General features: G+C 40.1%; 1 protein-coding gene across 1 annotated transcript; it reads right to left on the bottom strand.

The window, feature by feature from the left end:
* Positions 1–26,524, bottom strand: SUCNR1 (succinate receptor 1; the record flags this gene model as incomplete). The annotated part of the gene is given in 3 exon segments (XM_081235208.1): positions 1–942; positions 26,408–26,446; positions 26,450–26,524. Coding segments are annotated over 3 exon segments (1,056 nt in total).
* Positions 26,525–26,766: the final 242 nt, after the last annotated feature.

The following is a 26,766-nucleotide window of genomic DNA, read 5'->3' on the forward strand; positions in this document are numbered from 1 at the left end:
TCATCTTCTGAAGGAGGTAAGGGACGTGAAGAGGTAGCTCAGCTTATTCATCAGCATCTCCCTGAAGTGATCTCCCATAAAGAAATAGAAGACAGGGTTGATGACACTGTTCAGAAAGGCCAGCGGCCGAGTCACAATGTACAAGGAGTTGATGGTGGCCTTAGTGCATGGCGTCTGCTTCCAGATCCCCCAGCGTGAAGCAATCCTCACGTTTCGCATGATGTGATAGGGAGTAAAAAGCACGGAGAAGATCACAACTGCCATGATGACTAAGGTGAGAGGCTTCTCAAGGGGCAAAGCAGTAGAGAGCTGCCTGCTCCTGTGCTTTAGGAAGACACCAATCTTGAAATAAAAGAAGCACATCACAAAAAGAGGAATGAGGAACCCCAAGAAGGTTAGACACATGCTGTAAATGAAGACGTTATTGGGGTCTCCAGAACTTGCATAATCAGTACAGTTGGTGCCTTCAGAAGCTATAAAAGGAAGTATGGGCAGGAGCTCTAAGGTTACTAAACCCCAAATGGCCAAAGAGATTAAAACAGCAAACTTTTTCTTTTGCAGGAAGTGTTCCCGGAACGGATACTTCATGAGCAGGTATCGATCGATGCTGATGAAAGTGAGGAAAAGAATGCTGGTGTAGAGGTTAGCATGAAGTACATATCGGTTGCTTATGCAGAGCACATCCCCATATGTCCATTTTCCCTGGGCATAGTTTCTCATCAGCATGGGGAGGGTACACAAAAAAGCCAAGTCAGAGATAGAGAGATTAAAGAGATAGATGTTACTGCTGTTCCAGTTCTTCAGGCAGAAGAGGTAGCCAAAAACAACAGCAGTATTCCCAAGGATTCCCACAATAAACTCAAACCCGTAAAAAATGGAAAGGTAGTACTTTTCCAGAGCAGCCTCCACTGCCTGCCAGTTTTCACAAGTTGCATTCCATGCCTAAAGAAGAGAGAGAGAAAATATAAGGAGGAATCACTAGACTACGACTGAAGATAAAATTGCAGAATATCATCACCATCATCATCAGCATCATCATCAACATCATCATCCAATAACACTTAAAAGTTGAACTGCAGAGAGTTGGTTACATTAGTAAGGAGTGCGTATGTATACAAACATAATCATGTACATATATATCACTAATATATTATTTCAACAAATATTTATTGAGTTCCTTTGAACTATGTGCTAGACACGGGATAACAGCCATGAGTAAAACAAAGCTCCTCATCTCAAATAATTTATACTCTCTTGGGAAAAATCAGGAAATAATCAAATAAGTGCATATCATGTAATGATAAGGAGTATCAAACATAAAGAAAAGCACATGCAAAGGCCCAGACGTGGAAACATGCATAGAGGACTTGACAAACAGAAGGAGGCCAAGAGAAAGTGCAGTGAAGTAAGTGAGGAGTCAAATTCAATGTGTGTCTTCAGGATTGACTGTGGTCCCTAGCATATCACAGTTGTTCAACAAATCCTCTGAGTTAAATTTAATTGAACCATAACCTAGAAGAGGAAACAGGGATTCTTATAACTCTAGTCTTGCAATTTTAATAGCTTTGATTATGTTTTCATATTGACAAAGGATTATGCTTGTTGTTTTAAGTTTATAAAACACGACACCAGTTTTTGTTTGTTTGTTTGTTTGTTTTTTGCGGTACACAGGCCACTCACTGCTGTGGCCTCTCCCATTGCAGGGCACAGGCTCCGGACACGCAGGCTCAGCGGCCATGGCTCACGGGCCCAGCCACTCCGTGGCACGTGGGATCCTCCCGGACTGGGGCACGAACCTGTGTCCCCTGCATCGGCAGGCGGACTCTCAACCACTGCGCCACCAGGGAAGCCCCACAACACCTGTTTTTTAAAATTTTTGCAATGAGACAACATATTTATTGACATGTTATATGCCCAGCACATCACAAATATTATCTCTAATTTTCAGAAGAATCCATTTGACTCAATCCCACTTCCATCCTACTAGACATGAGAACAACCTGGGTTGAAGAATTAAATTACTAATCACAGGTCACCAAATGCCAGAGCCAGAATTTGACCTTCAGCCTATTGCACCACACACAGTGATCTTTCACTACATACTTCAGCATGCTTGTTATGGGATGGATTGTGCTCCCCACAAATTCATATGGTGAGGTCCCAAAGCCCAGTACCTCAGAATTTAACCCTATTTGGAGCTGGACCTTAAAAGAAGTAATTAAGGTTACATGAGATCATATATATTTGTGTCCATATATGATGAGAAAGAGACGGCAGGGATGCATGCACATAGAGGAAAGGCCATGTGAGCACATAGTCAGAAGACAGCCATCTGCAAACCAAAGAGAGAGGCCTCAAGAGGAACCAAACCTGCTGACACCTTGATCTCGGATTTCTAGCCTCTAGAACTGTGAGAAAATAAGTTTCTGTTGTTGAAGCCACCCAGTCCAAAACATTTTGTTATAGCAGACCTAGCAACAAATATAGTGCTTAAAATAGTTTTCTTAACATTTAATAGAGGGCTTCCCTGGTGGCGCAGTGGTTGGGAGTCCGCCTGCCGATGCAGGGGACGCGGGTTCGTGCCCCGGTCCGGGAAGATCCCACATGCCGCGGAGCGGCTGGGCCGTGAGCCATGGCCACTGGGCCTGCGCGTCCCGAGCCTGTGCTCCGCAACGGGAGGGGCCGCAGCAGTGAGAGGCCCGTGTACCGCAAAAAAAAAACCCCAAAACAAAACATTTAATAGAATCTGTACAACTCCAGTGTTAAAACATGATTTTAAAAATTTAAAATATGAAGCTGAAAATATTAGTAATAATAATACCAGTGGCCACTATTTACTGAAAGCTTATAGTGTACTAGACACTGTGCTCACCACTTTCCAAGGATTATCTCATTTAATACAGTGACATAAGGGACTGGGGATTGTTATTACTTTCACTTTATACACAAAGTCACTGAGTCTTGAAAGGTCATACATTTAGTAATAGACCACAATCATAGCCCCTTCTGAATAGGGGCCATGAAAATAAGCAATCTGATTCATTCAAACTTCAAAAGTCTTACTCACCTGCCACTTTCTCTCTTTAAAGAGGCAAGATTATTTGTGGTTGGATAGACTATTTAAAGAATTGAATTTCTTAAAAATGTACTGGATTGCCATTATGAAATATTAAATCCTACTTATTTCTAGTAAGAAAAAAGCAAGGTTGAAAATAAAATTTTCTAAGAATTTCCTATCAAATAGGCCTTGGAGTGTTAGTTGCAATCAAATGATTCTCTTAGTATAGTATTTTGGTAAATAGAGCAAAATAAGAACAAATGCATCTGAACCGCCTCTTCTGGGAAACATGCAAACATTGAGCAGAATTTTCTGTAATGAAGGCATCTGGAGAACTTTTATTGATTTTTGTCAAATTCAAGTGTTTTATTTCAGTTGAAGATCACTGCTACTTTTTTTTTTTTTTTTGGCTGTGCCACGAGGCTTCTGGAATCTTACTTCCTCAACCAGGGATTGATCCGAGCTCCCCTGAGGTAAAAGCACCAAGTCCTACAGTCCTAACCACTGGACTGCTAGGGAGTTCCCAAGATCGCTGCTACTTTGAGAGTGTTTTATTTACAAAAATAATTCATGGAATTGTAGATATGATAAATGCAATCTTTTGATGTTATTTTTAATCACTTACTTTAAAACATCCTGCTTTTGCAAGGAGCCCGCGAGGGGGGTTGGCGCGCGCTAAACGGGAGAAGCACTGGTTTGAGAAAAGCATGGGTCGCAAGTACACATTGGGACCCTGCCATTAATGGAGGGGAAAAGCGGGGAGACGCCAGCAGATTCCATCCTGTAAGCTGGTAGGAAGCCTGAAGGCTTGATGGGATTCCAGTGTGATAGGAGGCAAGGACATGCTTCAGGACCCCGGAGGAAGATGGCGGAAGAGTAAGACGCGGAGATCACCTTCCTCCCCACAGATACATCAGAAATTCATCTACACGTGGAACAACTCCTACAGAACACCTACTGAACGCTGACAGAAGACCTCAGACCCCCCAAAAGGCAAGAAGCTCCCCACATACCTGGGTAGGGCAAAAGAAAGAAAAAAAGAATAAACAGAGACAATAGGATAGGGACGGGACCTGCACCAGTGGGAGGGAGCCGTGAAGGGGGGAAGGTTTCTACACACTACAAGCCCCTTCGCGGGCGGAGACTGCAGGTGGCGGAGGGGGAAAGCTTCGGAGTAGCGGAGGAGAGCACAGCAACAGGGGTGCGGAGGGCAAAGCGGAGAGATTCTGGCACAGAGGACCGGTGCCCTCAGGCACACACCAGCCCGAGAGGCTTGTCTGCTCGGCCGCCGTGGCGGGCGGGGCTGGGAGCTGAGGCTCGGGTATCGGCTTTCAGTCGGAGCGCAGGGAGAGGACTGGGGCTGGCGGCAGGAAGAGAGCCTGAAGGGGTTAGTGCACCACGGCTAGCCCGGAGGGAGTCCGGGGAAAGGGTCTGGAGCTGCTGAAGAGGCAAGAGACTTTTTTCCCTTTTGTTTCCTGGTGCGCGAGGAGAGGGCATTAAGAGGGCTGCTTGGGGAAGCGCCGGAGACAGGCACGAGCCGCGGGTAAGGCACGGACCTCGGAGACGGGCGTGGGCCGCCGCCCGCCGCCGCGGCCCGCCGCCCGCCGCCGCGGGGCCTGTGTGCGAGCGCGGGTCACTGTCCGCCCCGCCTTCCGGGGGGCCTGTGCACCCCGCCACTGCCGGGGTCCCCGAGACCCGGGGACGGCTTTCCCGGGAAAGCGCACGGAGCGCCACGGGCTGCTGCAACGTCACGCCGGCCTCTGCCGCCACAGGCCCGCCCCACACTGCGCGCCCCTCCCTCCCCTCTGCCTGAGTGAGCCAGAGCCCCCGAATCAGCGGCTCCTTTAAACCCGTCCTGTCTGAGCGAAGAACGGACGCCCTCCGGCGACCTACGCGCAGAGGCGGGGCCAGGTCCAAGGCTGAGACCCGGGAGCTGTGAGAGCAGAGGCAGGGAAATCTCTCTGTGCAGCCTCGGAGGCAGCGGATTAAAGCTCCACGGTCCACTTGATGTGCCCTGCGTCTGTGGAGTGCATGAATGGACAGCGAATCATCCCAAATTGAGGAAGTGGACTTTGAGGACAAGATTTAAGACTTTCCCCCCTTTTCCTCTTTTTACAACGAATTATTCCAAATTAAGGAGGTGGACTTAGAGAGCAAGATTTCAGACTTCTCGCCCTTTTCCTCTTTTTACAACGAATTATCCCAAATTGAGGAGGTGGACTTGGAGAGCAAGATTTTTGATTTTTCCCCCTGCTCTCTTTTTGTGAATGTGTATGTGTAATCTTCTGTGTAAGATTCTCTCTGTATAGCTTTGCTTCCACCATATGTCTCAGGGTTCTATCGGTCCGGTTTTTTTTTTTGTTTTTTTCAATAATTACTTTCTAATTTTAATAACGCTACTATATTTCATACTTTATTCTATTTTACTTTACCTGCTCTTTCTTTTTTTCCTACTCTCCCTTCCTCCCTCCCTCCCTCCGCTCCTCCTTTCCTTCTTTCTTTTTCTTTCCTCCCTCCCACCCTTCTTCTTTCCACTTTCTTTTTCTTTCCTTCGTCCCTCCCTCCTGTCTTTCTTCCTTTCCTTCCTCCCTCCCTCCCTCCTTTCTTTCCTTCTTTCTTTCCATCCTTCCTCCCTCCCTCCTTTCTTTCTTTCTTCCTTCCTTCCTTCCTTCCTTTCTTCCCTTCTTCCTTTCTTTCCCTCTCTCTTTCTTTCTTCTACTAATTCTTTCTTTCTACTTTTTCTCCCTGTTACTCTGAGCCGGGTGGATGAAAGGCTCTTGGTGCTGCAGCCAGGAGCCAGTGCTGTGCCTCTGAAGTGGGAGAGCCAACTTCAGGACACGGGTCCACAAGAGACCTCCCAGCTCCACATAATATCAAGCAGCGAAAATCTCCCAGAGATCTCCATCCCAACACCAGCACCCAGCTTCAGTCAACGACCAGCAAGCTACAGTGCAGGTCACCCTATGCCAAGCAACTAGCAAGGCAGGAACACAACCCCACCCATTAGCAGAGAGGCTACCTAAAAACATAATAAGGCCATAGGCACCCCAAAACACACCACCAGACGTGGACCTGTCCACCAGAAAGACAAGATCGAGCCTCAACCACCAGAGCACAGGAATTAGTCCCCCCCACCAGGAAGCCTACACAACCTACTGAAACAACCTTAGCCACTGGGGTCAGACACCAAAAACAACGGGAACTACGAATCTGCAGCCGGCAAAAAGGAGACCCCAAACACAGTAACATAAGCAAAACGAGAAGGCAGAAAAACACACAGCAGGTGAAGGAGCAAGATAAACACCTACCAGACCTAACAAATGAAGAGGTAATAGGCAGTCTACCTGAAAAAGAATTCAGAATAATGATAGTAAAGCTGATCCAAGATTCTATTTCCATGATCCATAATCTTGGAAATAGAATAGACAACATGCAAGAAACAGTTAACAAGGACCTAGAAGAACTAAAGATGAATCAAGCATCGATTAAAAACACAATAAATGAAATGAAAAATACTCTAGATGGGATCAATAGCAGAATAACTGAGGCAGAAGAACGGATAAGTGAGGTGGAAGATAAAATAGTGGAAATAACTGATGCAGAGCAAAATAAAGAAAAAAGAATGAAAAGAACAGAGGAGAGTCTCAGAGATCTCTGGGACAACATTAAACGCACCAACATTCGAATTATAGGGGTTCCAGAAGAAGAAGAGAAAAAGAAAGGGACTGAGAAAATATTTGAAGAGATTATAGTTGAAAACTTCCCTAATTTGGGAAAGGAAATAGTTAATCAAGTCCAGGAGGCACAGAGAGTCCCATACAGAATAAATCCAAGGAGAAATACACCAAGACACATATTAATCAAACTGTCAAAAATTAAACACAAAGAAATCATATTAAAAGCAGCAAGGCAAAAACAACAAATAACACACAAGGGAATCCCCATAAGGTTAACAGCTGATCTCTCAGCAGAAACCCTACAAGCCAGAAGGGAGTGGCAGGACATAATTAAAGTGATGAAGGAGAGAAACCTGCAACCAAGATTACTCTACCCAGCAAGGATCTCATTCAGATTTGATGGAGAAATTAAAACCTTTACAGACAAGCAAAAGCTGAGAGAGTTCAGCACCACCAAACCAGCTTTACAACAAATGCTAAAGGAACTTCTCTAGGCAAGAAACACAACAGAAGGAATATACCTACAATAACGAACCCAAAGCAATTAAGGAAATGGGAATAGGAACATACATATCAATAATTACCTTAAATGTAAATGGACTAAATGCTCCCACCAAAAGACACAGAGTGGCTGAATGGATACAAAAATAAGACCCATATATATGCTGTCTACAAGAGACCCACTTCAGACCTAGAGACACATACAGATTGAAAGTAAAGGGATGGAAAAAGATATTCCATGCAAATGGAAATCAAAAGAAAGCTGGAGTAGCAATTCTTATATCAGACAAAATAGACTTTAAAATAAAGACTATTAGAAGAGACAAGGAAGGACACTACATAACGATAAAGGGATCGATCCAAGAAGAAGATATAACAATTGTAAATATTTATGCACCCAACATAGGAGCACCTCAATACATAAGGCAAATACTAACAGCCATAAAAGGGGAAATCGACAGTAACACAATCATAGTAGGGGACTTTAACACCCCACTTTCACCAATGGACAGATCATCCAAAATGAAAATAAATAAGGAAACACAAGCTTTAAATGATACATTAAACGAGATGGACTTAGTTGATATTTATAGGACATTCCATCCAAAAACAACAGAATACATATTTTTCTCAAGTGCTCATGGAACATTCTCCAGGATAGATCATATCTTGGGTCACAAATCAAGCCTCGGTAATTTTAAGAAAATTGAAATTGTATCAAGTATCTTCTCCGACCACAATGCTATGAGACTAGACATCAATTACAGGAAAAGATCTGTAAAAAATACAAACACATGGAGGCTAAACAATACACTACTCAATAACGAAGTGATCACTGAAGAAATCAAAGAGGAAATTTAAAAATACCTAGAAACAAATGACAATGGAGACACGACGACCCAAAACCTATGGGACGCAGCAAAAGCAGTTCTAAGGGGGAAGTTTATAGCAATACAATCCCACCTTAAGAAACAGGAAGCATTTCGAGTAAACAACCTGACCCTGCACCTAAAGCAATTAGAGAAAGAAGAACAAAAAAACCCCAAAGCTAGCAGAAGGAAAGAAATCATAAAGATCAGATCAGAAATAAATGAAAAGGAAATGAAGGAAACGATAGCAAAGATCAACCAAACTAAAAGCTGGTTCTTTGAGAAGATAAACAAAATTGACAAACCATTAGCCAGACTCATCAAGAAAAAAAGGGAGAAGACTCAAATCAATAGAATTAGAAATGAAAAAGGAGAAGTAACAACTGACACTGCAGAAATACAAAAGATTATGAGAGATTACTATAAGCAACTCTATTCCAATAAAATGGACAACCTGGAAGAAATGGACACATTCTTAGAAATGCACAACCTGCCAAGACTGACTCAGGAAGAAATAGAAAATATGAATAGACCAATCACAAGCACTGAAATTGAAACTGTGATTAAAAATCTTCCATCAAACAAAAGCCCAGGACCAGATGGCTTCACAGGTGAATTCTATCAAACATTTAGAGAAGAGCTAACACCTATCCTTCTCAAATTCTTCCAAAATATAGCAGAGGGAGGAACACTCCCAAACTCATTCTACGAGGCCGACATCACCTTGATACCAAAACCAGGCAAGGATGTCACAAAGAAAGAAAACTACAGGCTAATATCACTGATGAACATAGATGCAAAAATCCTCAACAAAATACTAGCAAACAGAATCCAAGAGCACATTAAAAGGATCATACACCATGATCAAGTGGGGTTTATCCCAGGAATGCAAGGATTCTTCAATATACGCAAATCAATCAATGTAATACACCATATTAACAAGTTGAAGGAGAAAAACCATATGATCATCTCAATAGATGCAGAGAAAGCTTTCGACAAAATTCAACACCCATTTATGATAAAAACCCTGCAGAAAGTAGGTATAGAGGGATCTTTCCTCAAAATAATAAAGGCCATATATGACAAACCCACAGCCAACATTGTCCTCAATGGTGAAAAACTGAAACCATTTCAACTAAGATCAGGAACAAGACAAGGCTGCCCACTCTCACCACTCTTATTCAACATAGTTTTGGAAGTTTTAGCCACAGCAATCAGAGAAGAAAAGGAAATAAAAGGAATCCAAATTGGAAAAGAAGAAGTAAAGCTGTCACTGTTTGCAGATGACATGATACTATACATAGAGAATCCTAAAGATGCTACCGAAAAACTACTAGAGCTAATCAATGAATTTGGTAAAGTAGCAGGATATAAAATTAATGTACAGAAATCTCTGGCATTCCTGTACACTAATGATGAAAAATCTGAAAATGAAATCAAGAAAACACTCCCATTTACCATCGCAACAAAAAGAATAAAATATCTAGGAATAAACCTACCTAAGGAGACAAAAGACCTGTATGCAGAAAACTATAAGACACTGATGAAAGAAATTAAAGATGATACAAATAGATGGAGAGATATACCATGCTCCTGGATTGGAAGAATCAATATTGTGAAAATGACTCTACTACCGAAAGCAATCTACAGATTCAATGCAATCCCTATCAAACTACCAATGGCATTTTTCACAGAACTAGAAGAAAAAATTTCAAAATTTGTTTGGAAAAACAAAAGGCCCCGAATAGCTAAAGCAATCTTGAGAACGAAAAACGGAGCTGGAGGAATCAGGCTCCCTGACTTCAGACTATACTACAAAGCTACAGTAATTAAGACAGTCTGGTACTGGCATAAAAACAGAAAGATAGATCAGTGGATCAGGATAGAAAGCCCAGAGATAAACCCACGCACATATGGCCAACTTATCTTTGATAAAGGAGGCAGGAATGTACAGTGGAGAAAGGACAGCCTCTTCAATAAGTGGTGCTGGGAAAACTGGACAGGGACATGTAAAAGTTTGAGATTAGATCATTCCCTAGCACCATACACAAAAATAAGCTCAAAATGGATTAAAGACTTAAATGTAAGGCCAGAAACTATCAAACTCTTAGAGGAAAACATAGGTAGAACACTCTATGACATAAATCACAGCAAGATCCTTTTGGACCCACCTCCTAGAGAAATGGAAATAAAAACAAAGATAAACAAATGGGACCTAATGAAACTTCAAAGCTTTTGCACAGCAAAGGAAACCATAAAGAAGACCAAAAGACAACCCTCAGAATGGGAGAAAATATTTGCAAATGAAGCAACTGACAAAGGATTAATCTCCAAAATTTATAAACAGCTCATGCAGCTCAATAGCAAAAAAACAGACAACCCAATCCAAAAATGGGCAGAAGACTTAAATAGGCATTTCTCCAAAGAAGATATACAGACTGCCAACAAACACATGAAAGAATGCTCAACATCATTAATCATTAGAGAAATGCAAATCAAAACTACAATGAGATATCATCTCACACCAGTCAGAATGGCCATCATCAAGGAATCTAGAAACAATAAATGCTGGAGAGGGTGTGGAGAAAAGGGAACACTCTTGCACTGCTGGTGGGAATGTGAATTGGTACAGCCACTATGGAGAACGGTATGGAGGTTCCTTAAAAAACTACAAATAGAACTACCATATGACCCAGCAATCCCACTACTGGGCATATACCCTGAGAAAACCATAATTCCAAAAGAGACATGTACCAAAATGTTCATTGCAGCTCTATTCACAATAGCCCGGAGCTGGAAACAACCTAAGTGTCCATCATCGGATGAATGGATAAAGAAGATGTGGCACATATATACAATGGAATATTACTCAGCCATAAAAAGAAACGAAACTGAGCTATTTGTAATGAGGTGGATAGACCTAGAGTCTGTCATACAGAGTGAAGTTAGTCAGAAAGAGAAAGACAAATACCGTATGCTAACACATATATACGGAATTTAAAAAAAAAATGTCATGAAGAACCTAGGGGCAAAACGAGAATAAAGACACAGACCTACTTGAGAATGGACTTGAGGATATGGGGAGGGGGAAGGGTAAGCTGTGACAAAGCGAAAGAGAGGCATGGACATATATACACTACCAAACGTAAGGTAGATAGATAGTGGGAAGCAGCCGCAGAGCACAGGGAGATCAGCTCGGTGCTTTGTGACCGCCTGGAGGGGTGGGATGGGGAGGGTGGGAGGGAGGGAGATGCATGAGGGAAGGGATGTGGGAACAGATGTATATGTATGACTGATTCACTTTGTTATAAAGCAGAAACTAATTAAAAAAAAAAAAGAGAAATCTAGAAACAATAAATGCTGGAGAGGGTGTGGAGAAAAGGGAACACTCTTGCACTGCTGGTGGGAATGTGAATTGGTACAGCCACTATGGAGAACGGTATGGAGGTTCCTTAAAAAACTACAAATAGAACTACCATATGACCCAGCAATCCCACTACTGGGCATATACCCTGAGAAAACCATAATTCCAAAAGAGACATGTACCAAAATGTTCATTGCAGCTCTATTCACAATAGCCCGGAGCTGGAAACAACCTAAGTGTCCATCATCGGATGAATGGATAAAGAAGATGTGGCACATATATACAATGGAATATTACTCAGCCATAAAAAGAAACGAAACTGAGCTATTTGTAATGAGGTGGATAGACCTAGAGTCTGTCATACAGAGTGAAGTTAGTCAGAAAGAGAAAGACAAATACCGTATGCTAACACATATATACGGAATTTAAAAAAAAAAATGTCATGAAGAACCTAGGGGCAAAACGGGAATGAAGACGCAGACCTACTTGAGAATGGACTTGAGGATATGGGGAGGGGGAAGGGTGGGCTGTGACAAGGCGAAAGAGAGGCATGGACGTGTATACACTACCAAACGTAAGGTAGATAGATGGTGGGAAGCAGCCGCAGAGCACAGGGAGATCAGCTCGGTGCTTTGTGACCGCCTGGAGGGGTGGGATGGGGAGGGTGGGAGGGAGGGAGATGCATGAGGGAAGGGATGTGGGAACAGATGTATATGTATGACTGATTCACTTTGTTATAAAGCAGAAACTAATTTAAAAAATAAATAAATAAACTTAAAAAAAAAAAAAAAAAAAAACATCCTGAATTCCTCTGCGCCTCTCCTCAAGGCTTCCCATGGCAACCTGCCACAAAGTCCAACACTAGAAGAAGCTAGATTGGAACTTCGTCAGGCAGCAGACACATTGAACGATGCTGAAGAACCAAGCAAATTGGTTTCACTCTGTGTTTGAGGTTATGTGATTCTACTGCTCTCTCACATTGCCTGCGACTTATTACATTTTTCATTGTCATACCTTTCCAATTTGTTTAAACCTCTGTCCTCATCATGGATGAGTTTTGCCTACAAATCCCTGAGACAGAGCCCGTCCACTGGGTGTCCACTCTCTGGTTCCTTCCTCCGTTACTGTCCTCTCCTCCTTCCTTCCTGTGACAACAGACAATATCTATTCCTCTGGGCTTGCTCCAGATCCAACTCATTCCCAAATTCTCAAGATTCCTACACGTTATCCATCTTGTCTCTTTACTGTCTCTTCAGCTTCTCCACCTCAACTGCATCCTTTTGATCAGCATTTAGACACTCTCATCTTGTCAGTCTTAAAAACAAGACATAGGAGACCTTCAAGATGGTGGAAGAGTAAGACGTGGTGATCACCTTCCTCCCCATAAATATATCAGAAATACATCTCCTACAGAACACCTACCGAATGCTGGCAGAAGACCTCAGACCTCCCAAAAGGCAAGAAACTCCCCACGTACCTGGGTAGGGCAAAAGAAAACAGAAAAAACAGAGACAAAAGAATAGGGACGGGGGCTTCCCTGGTGGCGCAGTAGTTGAGAGTCCGCCTGCTGATGCAGGGAACATGGGTTCGTGCCCCGGTCCGGGAGGATCCCACTGGGCCCGTGAGCCATGGCTGCTGAGCCTGCGCGTCCAGAGCCTGTGCTCCGCAATGGGAGAGGCCACAACAGTGAGAGGCCCGCGTACCGCAAAATAAAAACACAAAAAAACAAACAAACAAACAAACAAACAAAAGAATAGGGACGGGACCTGCACCAGTGGGAGGGAGCTGTGAAGGAGGAAAGGTTTCCACACACTAGGAAGGCCCTTCACGGGCGGAGACTGCGGGTGGCGGAGGGGGGAAGCTTCGGAGCCACGGAGGAGAGCACAGCGACAGGGGTACGGAGGGAAAAGCGGAGAGATTCCCGCACAGAGGATCGGTGCCGACCAGCACTCACCAGCCCGAGAGGCTTGTCTGCTCACCCGCCGGGGCGGGCGGGGACTGGGAGCTGAGGCTCGGGCTTTGGTCTGAGCGCAGGGAGAGGACTGGGGTTGGCGGCGTGAACACAGCCTGAAGGGGGCCAGTGCACCACGGCTAGCCGGGAGGGAGTCCGGGAAAAGGTCTGGAGCTGCCGAAGAGGCAAGAGACCATTGTTTTGGGGTGAGCGAGGAAAGGGGATTCACAGCACCACATAAACAAGTTCCAGAGAAAGGTGCGAGCGGCAGCTATCAGCGCGGACCCCAGAGACAGGCATGAGATGTTAAGGCTGCTGCTGCCGCCACCAGGAACCCTGTGTCCGAGCACAGGTCCACACCTCCCCTCTGGGGAGCCTGTGCAGCGCGCCACTGCCAGGGTCCCGTGATCCAGGGACAACTTCCCCGGGAGAACGCACGGCACGCCTCAGGCTGCTGCAAAGTCACGCCGGCCTCTGCCGCCGCAGGCTCGCCCCACATCTGTACCCCTCCCTCCCCCCGGCCTGAGTGAGCCAGAGCCCCCGAAGCAGCTGCTCCTTTAACCCCGTCCTGTCTGAGCGAAGAACAGACGCCCTCCGGCGACCTACATGCAGAGGCGGGACCAAATCTAAAGCTGAACCCTGGGAGCTGTGGGAGCAAAGAAGAGAAAGGGAAATCTCTCTCAGGAGCAGCAGGAGTAGCGGATTAAATGTCCACAATCAACTTGATGTACCCTGCATCTGTGGAATGCCTGAATAGACAACGAATCATCCCAAATTGAGGTGGTGGAATTTGGGAGCAAACATATATATTTTTTTTCCTTTTTCTCTTTTTGTGAGTGTGTATTTTATGGTTCTTTGTGTGATTTTGTCTGTATAGCTTTGCTTTTACCATTTGTCCTAGGGTTCTGTCTGTCTGTTTGGGGGGGATTTTTTTTGTTTTTTTAGTATAGTTTTTAGCACTTGTTATCATTGCTGGATTTGTTTTTTGGTTTGGTGCTCTCTTATATCTATCTTTCTTTTTTTTATTACTTTTTAACTTTTTAATTTTTAATAATTATTTTTTATTTTAATAACTTTATTTTATTTTATTTTTCTTTCTTTATTTTGTTCTCTCTTTACTTCTGAGCCATGTGGAGGACAGGGTCTTGGTGCTCCGGCCAGTTGTGACGAATGTGCCTCTGAGGTGGGAGAGCTGAGACATTGGTCCACCAGACACCTCCTGGCTCCACATAATATCAAACGGCAAAGGCTCTCCCACAGATCTCCATTTCAATGCTGAGACCCAGCTCAACTCAACAACCAGCAAGCTACAGGGCTGGACACCCTATGCCAAACAATTAGCAAGACAGGAACACAACACCACCCATTAGCAGAGAGGCTGTCTAAAATCATAATAAGGTCACAGACACCCCAAAACACACCACAGGATGTGGTCCTGCCCACCAGAAAGAAAAGGTCCAGCCCCACCTACCAAAACACAGGCACCAGTCCCTTCCACCAGGAAGCCTACACAACCCACTGAACCAAACTTAGCCACTGGGGGCAGGCACCAAAAACAATGGGAACTATGAACTTGCACCCTGCAAAAAGGAGACCCCAAATGCAGTAAATTAAGCAAAATGAGAAGACAGAGAAACACACAGCAGATGAAGGAGCAAGGTAAAAACCGACCAGACCAAACAAAGGAAGAGGAAATAGGCAGTCTACCTGAAACAGAATTCAGAGTAATGATAGAAAAGATTATCTAAAATCTTGGAAATAGAATGGAGAAAATACAAGAAACATTTAACAAGGACTTAGAAGAACTAAAGAGCAAACAAACAACAATGGACAACACAAAAAATGAAATAAAAAATTCTCTAGAAGGAACCAATAGGAGAAAAACTGAGGCAGAAGAACGGATAAGTGACCTGGAAGATAAAATAGTGGGAATAACTACCACAGAGCAGAATAAAGAAAAAAGAATGACAAGAATTGAGGACACTCTCAGAGACCTCTGGAACAACATTAAATGCACCAACATTCAAATTATAGGGGTCCCAGAAGAAGAGGAGAAAAAGAAAGGGACTGAGAAAATATTTGAAGAGATTATAGTTGAAAACTTCCCTAGTATGGGAAAGGAAATAAGTCCAGGAAGCACAGAGAGTCTCATACAGGATAAATCCAAGGAGAAACACTCCAAGACACATATTAATCAAGCTATCAAAAGTTAAATACAAAGAAAAAATATTAAAAGCAGCAAGGGAAAAACAACAGGTAACATACAAGGGAAGCCCCATAAGGTTAACAGCTGATCTTTCAGCAGAAACTCTGCAAGCCAGAAGGGAGTGGCAGGACACATTTAAAGTGATGAGATGGAAAAACCTACAACCAAGATTACTCTACCCAGCAAGGATCTCATACAGACTTGATGGAGAAATTAAAAGCTTTACAGACAAGTAAAAGCTTAGAGAATTCAGCACCACCAAACCAGCGTCACAACAAATGCTAAAGGAACTTCTCTAGGCAGGAAACACAAGAGAAGGAAAAGACCTGCAATAACAAACCCAAAACAATTCAGAAAATGGTAATTGGAACATACATATCGATAATTACCTAAATGTAAATGGATTAAGTTCTACAACCAAAAGACATAGACTGGCTGAATTGATACAAAACCTAGACCCATATATATGCTGTCTAAAAGAGACCCACTTCAGACCTAGGGACACATACAGACTGAAAGTGAAAGGCTTTTAAAAGATATTCCATGCAAATGGACATCAAAAGAAAGCTGGAGTAGCAATTCTCATATCAGGATAAATAGACTTTAAAATAAAAACTATTACAAGAGACAGAGAAGGACACTATGTAATGATCAAGGAATCAATCCAAGAAGAAGATATAACAATTGTAAATATTTATGCACTCAATCAGAGCACCTCAATACATAAGGCAAATGCTAACAGCCATAAAAGGGGAAATCGACAGTAACACAATCATAGTAGGCGACTTTAACACTCCACTTTCACCAATGGACAGATCATCCAAAGTGAAAAGAAATATGGAAACACAAGCTTTAAATGATATATTAAACGAGGTGGAGTTAATTGATATTTATAGAACATTCCATCTGAAACGACAGAATACACTTTCTTCTCAAGTGTTCATGGACCATTTTCCAGGATAGATCATATCTTGGGTCACAAATCAAGCCTTGGTAAATTTAAGAAAATTGAAATCATATCAAGTATCTTTTCCGACCACAACGCTATGAGACTAGATTTCAATTACAGGAAAAAATCTGTACAACATACAAATACATGGAGGGTAAACAGTACACTACTTAACAACCAAGAGATCACTGGAGAAATCAAAAAATACCTAGAAACAAATGACAGTGAAAACAGGACAACCTGAAACCTATGGGATGCAGCAAAAGAAGTTCTAAGAGGGAAGTTTATAGCAGTACAATCCCACCTCAAGAAACCAGAAACATCTCAAATAAACAACCTAACTTTACACCTAAAGCAATTAGAGAAAGAAGAACAAAAAAACCCCAAAGTTAACAGAAGGAAAGAAATCATAAAGATCACATCAGAAATAAATGAAAAAGAAATGAAGGAAAAAATAGCAATGATTAATAAAACTAAAAGCTGGTTCTTTGAGAAGATAAACAAAATTGATAAACCTTTAGCCAGACTCATCAAGAAAAAAAGGGAGAAGACTCAAATCAATAAAATAAGAAATGAAAAGGAGAAGTAAAAACTGACACTGCAGAAATACAAAGGATCATGAGAGATTACTACAAGCAACTATATGTCAATACAATTGACGACCTGGAAGACATGGACAAATTCTTAGAAAAGCACAACCATCTGAGACTGAAGCAGAAAGAAATAGAAAATATAAACAGACCAATCACAAGCCCTGAAATTGTGACTGTGACTAAAAATCTTCCAACAAAAAAAAGCCCAGGACCAGGTGGCTTCACAAGCAAATTCTATCAAACATTTAGAGAAGAGCTAACACCTATCCTTCTCAAACTCTTCCAAAATATAGTAGAGGGAGGAACACTCCCAAACTCATTCTACGAGACCATCATCACCCTGATACCAAAACCAGACAAAGATGTCACAAAGAGAGAAAACTACAGGCCAATATCACTGATGAACATAGATGCAAAAATCCTCAACCAAATACTAGCAAACAGAATCCAACAGCACATTAAAAGGATCATACACCATGATCAAGTGGGGTTTACCCCACGAATGCAAGGATTCTTCAATATAGGCAAATCAATCAATGTGATAACCATATTAATAAATTGAAGGAGAAAAACCATATGATCATCTCAATAGATGCAGAAAAAGCTTTCAACAAAATTCAACACCATTTATGATAAAAACCCTCCAGAAAGTAGGCATAGAGGGAACTTACCTCAAAATAATAAAGGGCATATATGACAAAGCCACAGCCAACATCATTCTCAGTGGGAAGAACTGACACCATTTCCACTAAGATCAGGAACAAGACAAGGTTGCCCACTCTCACCACTATTATTCAATATAGTTTTGGAACTTTTAGCCATATCAATCAGAGAAGAAACTGAAATAAAATGAATCCAAATCAGAAAAGAAGTAAAGCTGTCACTGTTTGCAGATGACATGATACTATACATAGAGAATCCTAGAGATGCTACCAGAAAACTCCTAGAGCTAATCAATGAATTTGGTAGAGTAGCAGGATACAAAATTAATGCAGAGAAATCTCTTGCATTCCTATACACTAATGATGAAAAATCTGAAAGAGAAATTAAGGAAAGACTCCCATCTACCATTGCAACAAAAAGAATAAAATACCTAGGAATGTTTACCTAAGGAGACAAAAGACCTCTATGCAGAAAACTATGAGAAACTGATGAAAGAAATTAAAAATGATACAAACAGATGGAGAGATATACCATGTTCCTGGATTGGAAGAATCAACACTGTGAAAATGCCTATACTACCCAAAGCAATCTACGCATTCAGTGCAATCCCTATCAAACTTCCAATGCCATTTTTCACAGAACTAGAGCAAAAAATTTCACAATTTGTATGGAAACACAAAAGGCCCCGAATAGCCAAACCAATCTTGAGAAAGAAAAATGGAGCTGGAGGAATCAGGCTCCCTGACTTCAGACTATACTACAAAGCTACAGTAATTAAGACAGTACAGTACTGGCACAAAAACAGAAATATAGATCAATGGAACAGGATAGAAAGCCCAGAGATAAACCCATGCACATATGGTCACCTTATTTTTGATAGGAGGTGAGAATATACAGTGGAGAAAAGACAGCCTCTTCAATAAGTGGTGCTGGGGAAACTGGACAGCTATATGTAAAAGAATGAAATTACAACACTCCCTAACACCATACATAAAAATAAACTCAAAATAGATTAAAGACCTAAATGTAAAGCCAGACACTATAAAACTCTTAGAGTAAAACATAGGCAGAACACTCTATGACATAAATCACAGCAAGATCCTTTTTGACCCACCTCCTAGAGAAATGGAAATAAAACAAAAATAAATAAATGGGACCTAATGAAACTTAAAAACTTTTGCACAGCAAAGGGAACCATGAACAAGACAAAAAGAAAACCCTTAGAATGGGAGAAAATATTTGCAAATGAAACAACTGACAAAGGATTAATCTCCAAAATTTACAAGCAGCTCATGCAGCTCAATATCAAAGAAACAAACAACCCAATCCAAAAATGGGCAGAAGACCTAAATAGACATTTCTCCAAAGAAGATATACAGATTGCCAACAAACCCATGAAAGAATGCTCAACATCACTAATCATTAGAGAAATGCAAATCAAAACTACAATGAGGTATCACCTCACACGAGTCAGAATGGGCATCATTAAAAACCCTATCAACAATAAGTGCTGGAGAGGGTGTGGAGAAAAGTGAACCCTTTTGCATTGTTGGTGGGAAGGTAAATTGATACAGCCACTATGGAGAACAGTATGGAGGTTCCTTGAAAAAGTAAAAATAGAACTGCCATATGACCCAGCACTCCCACTACTGGGTATATACACTGAGAAAACCATAATTCAAAAAGAGTCATGTACCACAATGTTCATTGCAGCTCTATTTACAATAGCCAAGACATGGAAGCAACCTGAGTGTCCATTGACAGATAAATGGATAAAGAAGATGTGACACATATATACAATGGAATATTACTCTCCCATAGAATGAAATGAAATTGAGTTATTTGTAGTGAGGTGGATGGACCTAGAGAGTCTCATACAGCATGAAGTAAGTCAGAAAGAGAAAAACAAATACCATATGCTAATACATATATATGGTATCTAAAAAAAAAAAAAAAAAAAAGGTTCTGAACAACCTAGGGGCAGGACAGGAATAAAGACGCAGACACAGAGAATGGACTTGAGGACATGGGGAGGGGGAGGGGGAAGGGTAAGCTGGGACGAAGTGAAAGAGTGGCATGGACATATATACACTACCAAATGTAAAATAGATAGCTAGTGGGAAGCAGCTGCATGGCACAGGGAGATCAGCTCAGTGCTTTGTGACCACCTGGGGTGGGATAGGGAGGGTGGGAGGGAGACGCAAGAGGGAGGGTTTATGGGGATATATGTATATGTACAGCTTATTCTTGTTGTTATAAAGCAGAAACTAACACACCATTGTAAAGCAATTATACTCCAATAAAGATGTTAATAAATAAATAAGTATATAAATAAATAAAAAGACCATAAGAAGTGAAGCCAATTGTTTAGACTTGCTGAGACAGGCAACAGGGAACCACTAGGTGGTGATGAAAGCGGTATTTTAAGATTAGTCTGGCAGCTGGTAGCAGAATGGATTAGTGGGGAGAGACCTCAGTCAGAGGCCATGTGGTGGCCACAAGGAATTTCTAGAAATGAGCCTGCATATTGCCAGGAATACAGTCCTCAGCCAGCACGGCCCTCCTGGTCAGCACGAGGGCTCACAGGCACAAAGTAAGACGCAGTTTTTAGCAAGCACACCCAAACACCCAAATATAAAGGTTTCTGATCCAAACGAGCCATACTGAGAATTAGGGAAAACTTCTTCATCACCTAAATGTAGCCACTTTGAAACCTATGAACTTACTCCCTACATGGTATCACTACTCAAAATGTATATTTGATTAAGAGAATGAAAAGACAAGCCACAGACTGGGAGAAGATATTTGCAAAGTGCATAACCGATAAAGGATGGGTATCTAAGATATACAAAGACCTCTTAACACGCAGCAATAAGAAAAAACACCCCAATTTTTAAAATGGACGAAAGATCTGATCAGACACCTCACCAAAAAAGAGATACAGATGGAAGATAAGCATATGCAAATATGCTCCACATCATATGTTCTTAGGGAGTTGCAAATTAAAACAACAGTGAGAAACTACTGCACACCTGTTAGAGTAGCTAAAATCCAAAACACTAACCACCAAATATCTGTGAGGATATGGGGCAACGACAGGAGCTCTTATTCTTTGCTGGTGGGGATGCAAAATGGTGCCGTCACTTTCAGGGATAGTTTGGCAGTTTCATACAAAACTAAACATACTCTTGCCGTAACATCCAGCAATCACGTTCCCTGGTGTTTACCTAAAGGATTTGAAAACTTAGGCCCACAAAAAATACACACACAAATGTTTATGGAAGGTTTATTCCCAAATGCCAAAACTTGGAGGCAATCAAGATGTCCCTTGGCAAGTGAATGGATAAATAAACGGTGGTTCATCCAGACAATGGAATATCATTCAGTGCTGAAAAGAAATGAGCTAGCAAGCCATGAAAAGATGTGAAGGAACCTTAAATGCATACTACCATGAGAAAGAAGCCAATCTGAAAAGGCTACATTCTGTGATTCCAACTCTATGACATTCTGAAAAACGCAAAACTATAAGGATAATAAAATGATCAGGGGTTACCAGGGGTTTGGGGGGAGGGAGGGAAGGATGATTAGGTGGAGCAGACAGGATTTTTAGGGCAGTGAAACTATTTTGTATGATGCTGGAATGGTGGATACTTGTCATTATGCATCATCCAAACCCAGAGAATGTACAACACAAAGAGTGATCTCTAATGTATATCTCTAATGTGGACTTTAATAAGTTAATAGTTTAATAGTTAATAAGAATGCATCTTTATCATACTAAGTGAAGTAAGCCAGACAGAGAAAGACAAATATCATATATCACTTATATGTGGAATCAAAATTTGACACAAATGAACTTATTTACAAAACAGAAACAGACTCACAGGCTTCAAAAATACATTAATGATTACCAAAGGGGAAAGGTGGGGGGGGAGGGATAAATTAGGAGTTTGGGATGAACATATACACACTACTATATATAAAATAGATAACCAACAAGGACCTACTGTATAGCACAGGGAATTCTACTCAATATTCTCTAATAACCTATATGGGAAAAGAATCTGAAAAAGAATGGATATCTGTATATGTATATCTGAACCACTTTGCTATACACCTGAAACTAACACAACATTGTAAATCAGCTATACTCCAATATAAAAGTTAAGTTTAAAAAAGAAAAAATAAAATAAACAAGGCATAGATAAGACATCAACAACTCTCCCTGGTTTCACATGTTTCTCTCCTTGTCATACCTTGAGCAACAAAAATAGCTGTCTTTCCCTAATTGTTTTGACATCCTGACACCCTGTTCCCTTTTCAACATACTCCAATTTGGCTCCTGATCCATCATTCCACCAAAATAGCCTCCCTGTTGCTCCATCTAAAGCTCATTTTTCAGTCATCTTCTTACTTGACTTCTCACCTGTTTTTCATACCATAACTTCTGGAAGCACTCTCTTCCTTTGCCTTCTCTGACTTGACAGTCTCCTAGTTTTCCTCCTTTCTCCCTGGTTGTTCTTTGCAGGCTCTTTTGTGATCTAAGCCTTTTTGTGTTAAGCATTAAACGTTAAGTTCCTCAAGGATCAGTATTGAACTCTTTCTTTATCTAGGCTCTGCCCGGATGATCTCATCCACTTTCTATCTTTAATGACCATCCACATATCAACCTCTCAACGTTTATCCCAGCACGGACCTGTCTTATAAGCTCTAGTGGTTTATACTTATTACCACGGACTGATCTCTCAGAGGTACCTCTACCTCCAGAAATCCTATATAAGCTCTCCAACTTCCTTCTCAGTCTTGCTGTACCTCCACCTAACTCAGTGAATTTACCCAGGTGGTCACCTCAGACATCCGAGCAACATCCTTGAAGTCATCTGTTGCTCACCTCCAATAACAACTAAACTATCTATGTCTCATTGACTATAATGTCTGGATATTTCTCAAATTCACCACTATTGCTCCATCTCCTTCATCACCATTCTAATCCAGGCTACTATCATCTTGGACTATACCATATCCTTCCATGGTCTCCTCACATCTTCTCTGACCCCCTTTTAATCTACCTTCAACATGATAGCTAAACAATCTTAAAAAAAATCTATAATCAAAATTCCAATCATATTACTCTACTCAACCAAAACGTTTCAATAATTCTTTACTGTCTAAGGAATAAAGTCCAAAATTTTTAATGAGACTTCAAGGCCTGCATGGTTTGGCTCCTGGACTCCACTCCAGCCTCACCTGGTATTATTCTCCTCCTTTCTCATCTTTCTTCCTGCTCTTTGAATGCACAGACAACTTTCCTAATGTTCAGTTCATTGAATTTTTCTCTGACATTTTCCCCCTATGATCCTTGCTCCATCACATACTCTGTCTTACATCTACAATTCTTTCAGACCTCAGTTTAAGTGTGGGTTTCCAAGATAGGATCTCTGACTCCCTAGTCTAATTAGCACCCCCTCCCCACCGCATTGTGTACTTATCTTGCTCTTAGCATTTCTCACAACTTTATCTTACTCACAGTTTACCTTTTACACCTGGTACAGTGACTACCAGGTAAGTAGATGGTCTGTAAGTTCTTGCTCAGTGGAAAGAGGAATATAAACACTTGACTGTTTACAAAACATGTTTATAAATATTTCCTCCAAGGTCAGATAAGTAGTAAGTCCACCAAATTAAGCTCCTTGCTCTATTTCCCTATAAAAGATGATGCTGCATATAGTATGACAAATATTCAAAACTGGCAACTGGAGTAGTGATAGCTGTGATTTAGACATATTGTTGTAGAAGGTAAAATTTGATATATATATATCTTCTAAGATCAGTTTTTTAAATTAAAATTAACAAAAAAATTAGAAATTTACATCTGAAATTAATAAACCTTAGAAAGCTTAGGTCATGTACCAAAGTATTAATACTTTTATCCCTAGTAAAGAGATTCCAGATAATTTTTATTGTGTCCTTTCTCCTTTTGGTTTATCTGGACTTCCTATTTTTTTTTCTGCAGATCAGCATGTATAATATTAAAAATTAAAAATTCTTAGGAATACAGCCGAAGGTCAATGGTCTTTTAAAAAATAATAATAGGCTTTAGTTTCTAGCTCATGGTAATTTTTCAATATTATTTTTTACTCTATTCCCAGCAACTTCCCATTCCACAATTTCTGGAAGTTCTCCCTTCCTTGCCTTCTATGACATGGCAATCTCCTTGTCCTCCTTCCTCTCTTTGTAGACTCTTTTATGGTCTAATCCTTCTTTGCCCACGTTGCAAATATTGGAGTTTCTCAAGGCTCAGTTCTAGGCAACTCTATTCTGGGAATACTCAAAACTCTGATGCACACACTCAAATGAATATTAAGACAATAGGAAGTCTCATTATGACAAGAAACTTATTTGTTTTATTTTTGTATTTCCTCCTTTTCTAGTCATAATTCTTATCTTTCTGCCTAGTTAGTTCTTAAAGGTACTGACTTATGTCAGTAGCTTATGTGTAGCATAAAGTTTTGTCTGCCATGGAAGAAAAATACATCCATGAAGACTTGTATAACTAGAAGCCAGATTACCAATAGCTACCACTCGGGCAGGTAGGGGCCATATTGATGCCACAGAGAATTCTTCTGCTTTTGAGTCATCCACTGGGATTAAGAGATTAAGGGAGGTAGCAGGGATAAAGAATACCACTAGAATAAGGGAAGTGAATGACTAACCATTGTTCTGCTTAGAGTGGTTGCTTCATTCTTTTTTTAAAGAATAACTTTTAAAAACACCTGTTATTATGTAACACTCACTCAGAAAAGGCAGATAGGCAAAAAAAAAAAAAAAAAAATCAAAAATTTCTATAACCAACCATTCCTAATATTTGGATACCCTCCTACACTTTGATATATACTTGAATTTATCTTTACAAAAATGATATTATACTCTTTATGATGTTTTATAATGTGCTTTTTTGATACATTTATTTCATTCTTAAAATAATTTTTCTAAGTCCAGTATTAGTAATTTGTGGTTTTATAAAGGTAAGGTTGTCTAATATTTGCAAACCAATTTAACCTCACCAGGACCCACAGTTTTTAGATTTCAAATTGGATGATATTTGTAGCTGCATGTGTTTTTAGTGTGGCCATCACAATTCTACAAATTGATGAAGTAAGCTAGTCCTTTAAGCAAAATTCCTATTGAAGAGAAACTTCTCTCATGAAAAATTAATATTTCTCTCCTGCTTTGTAGTGGTTATATTTTTAAGTTTTAGGAAATATAAATCATAATAAATAGGTTATAGCTGATTTGGTTTAATTATTTTTAACAGTTTTTCCTTTAGATATTGGCAATTAAAGTGAAATCTTTAATTATACTTATAAAAAATATATCCAAACCTGTTAGAGGTATTAAACTATAAATAACATTCAATTTTCTTACATAAGCAGATCAGCAGTTATCATTTTTAATTTGGGAATAATGTTTCTTTCACTTTAGTTGTATTCAGCCTTTTAAAAATGAACATTTTTAAAACTTAAATTTAAAAATATGTTTGATAGTCTGTTAGCTTTTCAACTGCTTTTTCTTATAATCATCACAATTAAACAAAGAACATTTATAAAGTTTTAATTCTTAACTACAAGACAAGTTTATATAGCAACATGAGTAATTTATAAACAAATTAATTTTTCATTGATAAACTGAATGAAAATATTTACACTGAAAATATACAATCATTTAATATTGATGACTTCATTTTTAATATATTTTTATATATTCCAAAAATTACACCAGAAATCAAGATATTAAAAAGTGATAGTATGGTATCAACTTGTGTGTTTATGAAGTTCTTTAAAAGTACTTCACCAATTATTAAAAGTTCTGAAAGGTGCAATAGCAATAGTTTCTGCAATTTTCTTTTTGTCCTTGGTGAACTATATATATTCTTGAATAATGTAAGTTTTACAAACATAAATGCTAAATTTCATTTCTGGAATGCCTTAAAATTTCCTCTTAACACATTATTTTCTGAACATGCAAATATTATAGACTAGATTCTTTCATCTGATTTAGAAACTTTAAATTACATTCTATAAGTAGTTATATATATTTAAGTAAATCCAATTACTCTTTTTGTTGAAATATCAGTTACCAAGACATTAGTAAATAAAATAAATTTAATAAAATTTATAAAATAAATTATAAAATAAATTTAGTACTTAATAAAATAAATTTAGTATTTGGCAATAAAATAAAATAAATTTAGTGTTAAATTTAGTATAATAAATTTAGTGTTTATTAATAAAATAAAATTAATAAAATAAATTATTTTATTAAAATAATAATAAAATACATTTAGTATTTGGCAATTAAAACAAGACAAAATTTGGGAAAAAATAAATGAGGAAACAACTATGACTTCCTTTCTTTTGCAGTTCTACATGTACTTACAAATGACAGTTCAGACAGTTCATTTAAACATTACTTAAAACCTTAATTGTTCACAGGCCACTTTTAAAAGAAACCCTTAACTAATGGAAGGTCTAGCATTACTTTATATACCTGACAACATGAGTTGCATTAGAGCTTACCATTGTGTCAGAAGGCTGTGATCCCTTGACAGAAATTCTTTACCAGCCACTTGACACAGCTTCTGACCCAGCGCTGTGCTGCTGGCCATAGTTAGTGCAGTCTGATTTGCATATCATGCAGCCAAGATTAATAATTCAAAAGTCCAGGAGAAATTTCTTCAGTCATGCCTCCAAGTCAGATGTTCATGTAAGCGAACTTCCTGAGAAGTTCAGACACAAAACAAATGACTCATTTCATGGAAAACACATTTCACATATAGGTTTTTAAAAGACTGCTGTCAAAATTATTCCATTCACTAGCAAAACAACAGAGAAGCACTCATTATTTCCATGTTTATTTGCATATTTAAATAATAAGA

The sequence above is a fragment of the Mesoplodon bidens genome, assembly GCF_964165515.1.
Source record: "Mesoplodon bidens genome assembly, chromosome: 5".
In the NCBI taxonomy this organism is placed as follows: Eukaryota; Metazoa; Chordata; class Mammalia; order Artiodactyla; family Ziphiidae; genus Mesoplodon; species Mesoplodon bidens.